General features: G+C 36.8%; 1 protein-coding gene across 1 annotated transcript; it reads right to left on the reverse strand.

The window, feature by feature from the left end:
- LOC109846292 lies at window positions 530-1,879 on the reverse strand. The gene is made up of 2 exons (XM_020415518.1): window positions 942-1,879; window positions 530-827 (listed from the first exon to the last, which is right to left on the reverse strand). The coding sequence occupies exons 1-2, from the start codon at window positions 1,877-1,879 to the stop codon at window positions 530-532; spliced, it is 1,236 nt and encodes a 411-aa protein (XP_020271107.1).

The following is a 1,879-nucleotide window of genomic DNA, read 5'->3' on the forward strand; positions in this document are numbered from 1 at the left end:
TGGTATCAGAGCACCAGACGTCTAAATCACAAATCAGATGTCTAATGTCACCCACCAAATGACTTGATTTGTTGCTACTACTATTGTTTTGATCTAATTCGCATCATTCCATCATCGTTTCACCTTGAATCTTCTCATGACTCCTATAAACTATGATAGAAATCACAATCACATATTTCTACTTTATTTCTACCACGTTTCTAAGATCAAACAACATAAAAACAAAATGAAATAGGGTTTTACGTGAAACTTGCAAATTTTCTCAATTCTAACCATTTTGTTTGGATCACATCAAATTTAATCCAAAATATCTGGGAAGCCATTGAAAAAGAACTCAAAAGTGTTTTAGCATAAATTCTAGGGTTTAAAATAGATCCAAATGATATCAATTAGAGAGACAACAAAAAGGGAAATCCCCAATTTTTTTTTTGGTAAATGAAAAACTTTTATTCATTTGCCAAAAATATGGAAGTTATGTACATCACTATCTCAACAAAGAGAAAAACCAAACTTTGAAGCTATACAAAACTTACAAAGATACTAACCACTCTTCCTGTTCAGCCGTGATGTTGCTGTTCAGACATATGGTGAAGATATCAGTTTTGATGATCATTACCAACTGATCAGGATTTCTACACTTCTGCTGAAAACACCTTCTGTTCCTTTCCTCCCAAATTCTGTACACAGCAGCCGCAAGCACCAATCTCTTAACTCTTGTCTTGAATCCTTTTCCTCTCTGTCTTGTGATATACCAATTCATTAGTAAGTTCCAATAACATGTTTGCCAATCAGTTCTAAGCCAGTTAATGATTCCTAGCCACACATCCCTGGAAAAATTACATTCAAAGAATAAATGGTCTCTTTTCTCAGAACCCGCACATAGGTGACACTGATTTGAGTTGATGATCCCCCTTCTCAATAATCTGTCTTGAGTTTGTAACCTGTTCAGCACCGCAAGCCACAATACAAACGAGTGCCTAGGGTAGTTCAAATTCCCCCACACTGTACTAAACCAGGGAACTTTGATGGCAGGGGAGAATGCAGTGTATACTGCTGACAGCTTGATTTTTAAATTTTTGTAGCAATCATTAAGTAGTTTCTTCAGGTTGTCTATGCCTCCCACTTCATGTAAGGCCTTGTCCCTACATTTAAGTAGCTGCTTCCACATCCAAGAGTCTCCTCTTTTTGTTTTAACATTCCATACATCATTTTGTTTTAAATAATTTCCATGGATCCATTTCACCCATAAAATTTCCTTATTGACATGAATGTACCACATACTCCTCATAGCAGTAGCTAGATTCCAAATAGCTGCAGAATAAACCCCTAGACCACCTTGACTTCTCCCACAGCATACCTTATCCCATGAGACCAAAGGAGTTTTTGAAGAGTTTTCAGATTTTTCCCACAGGAATTGCCTGCAGACTTCATCAATCTTCTTCACTACTTTTACTGGCAGTATAAAATTTGATGTCCAGAAATTTTGAATACCCAAAATCACACTTTTGATAACCTGAATCTTCCCTGCATATGACAAATTGCTATGTCTTGACCACTTCTGAAATTGATTTGAAATACTATCCAGCAAAGGGTTACAGTCCACATGAGTGAGCCTCTTGCAAATGAGAGGTACCCCTAGATATCTGAATGGAATGGCCCCTTCTGAGAACCCCAGGAAATCTTTGATCTCTGTTTTAATAGCATCATCAACCCCACCAAAGTAAATTGAGCATTTATCCAAATTAGCTTCAAGACCAGTTGTGTCACTAAAGTCCTTAACACATTGATATAGCTTTTGTATGGAGTAAAGATCACCTTTGGCAAAGAGCAACAAGTCATCTGCAAAAATGAGATGAGAAATTTTGAGTTTACCACACAT

Source organism: Asparagus officinalis, chromosome 6 (genome assembly GCF_001876935.1).
Source record: "Asparagus officinalis chromosome 6, Aspof.V1, whole genome shotgun sequence".
NCBI classification, from domain to species: Eukaryota; Viridiplantae; Streptophyta; class Magnoliopsida; order Asparagales; family Asparagaceae; genus Asparagus; species Asparagus officinalis.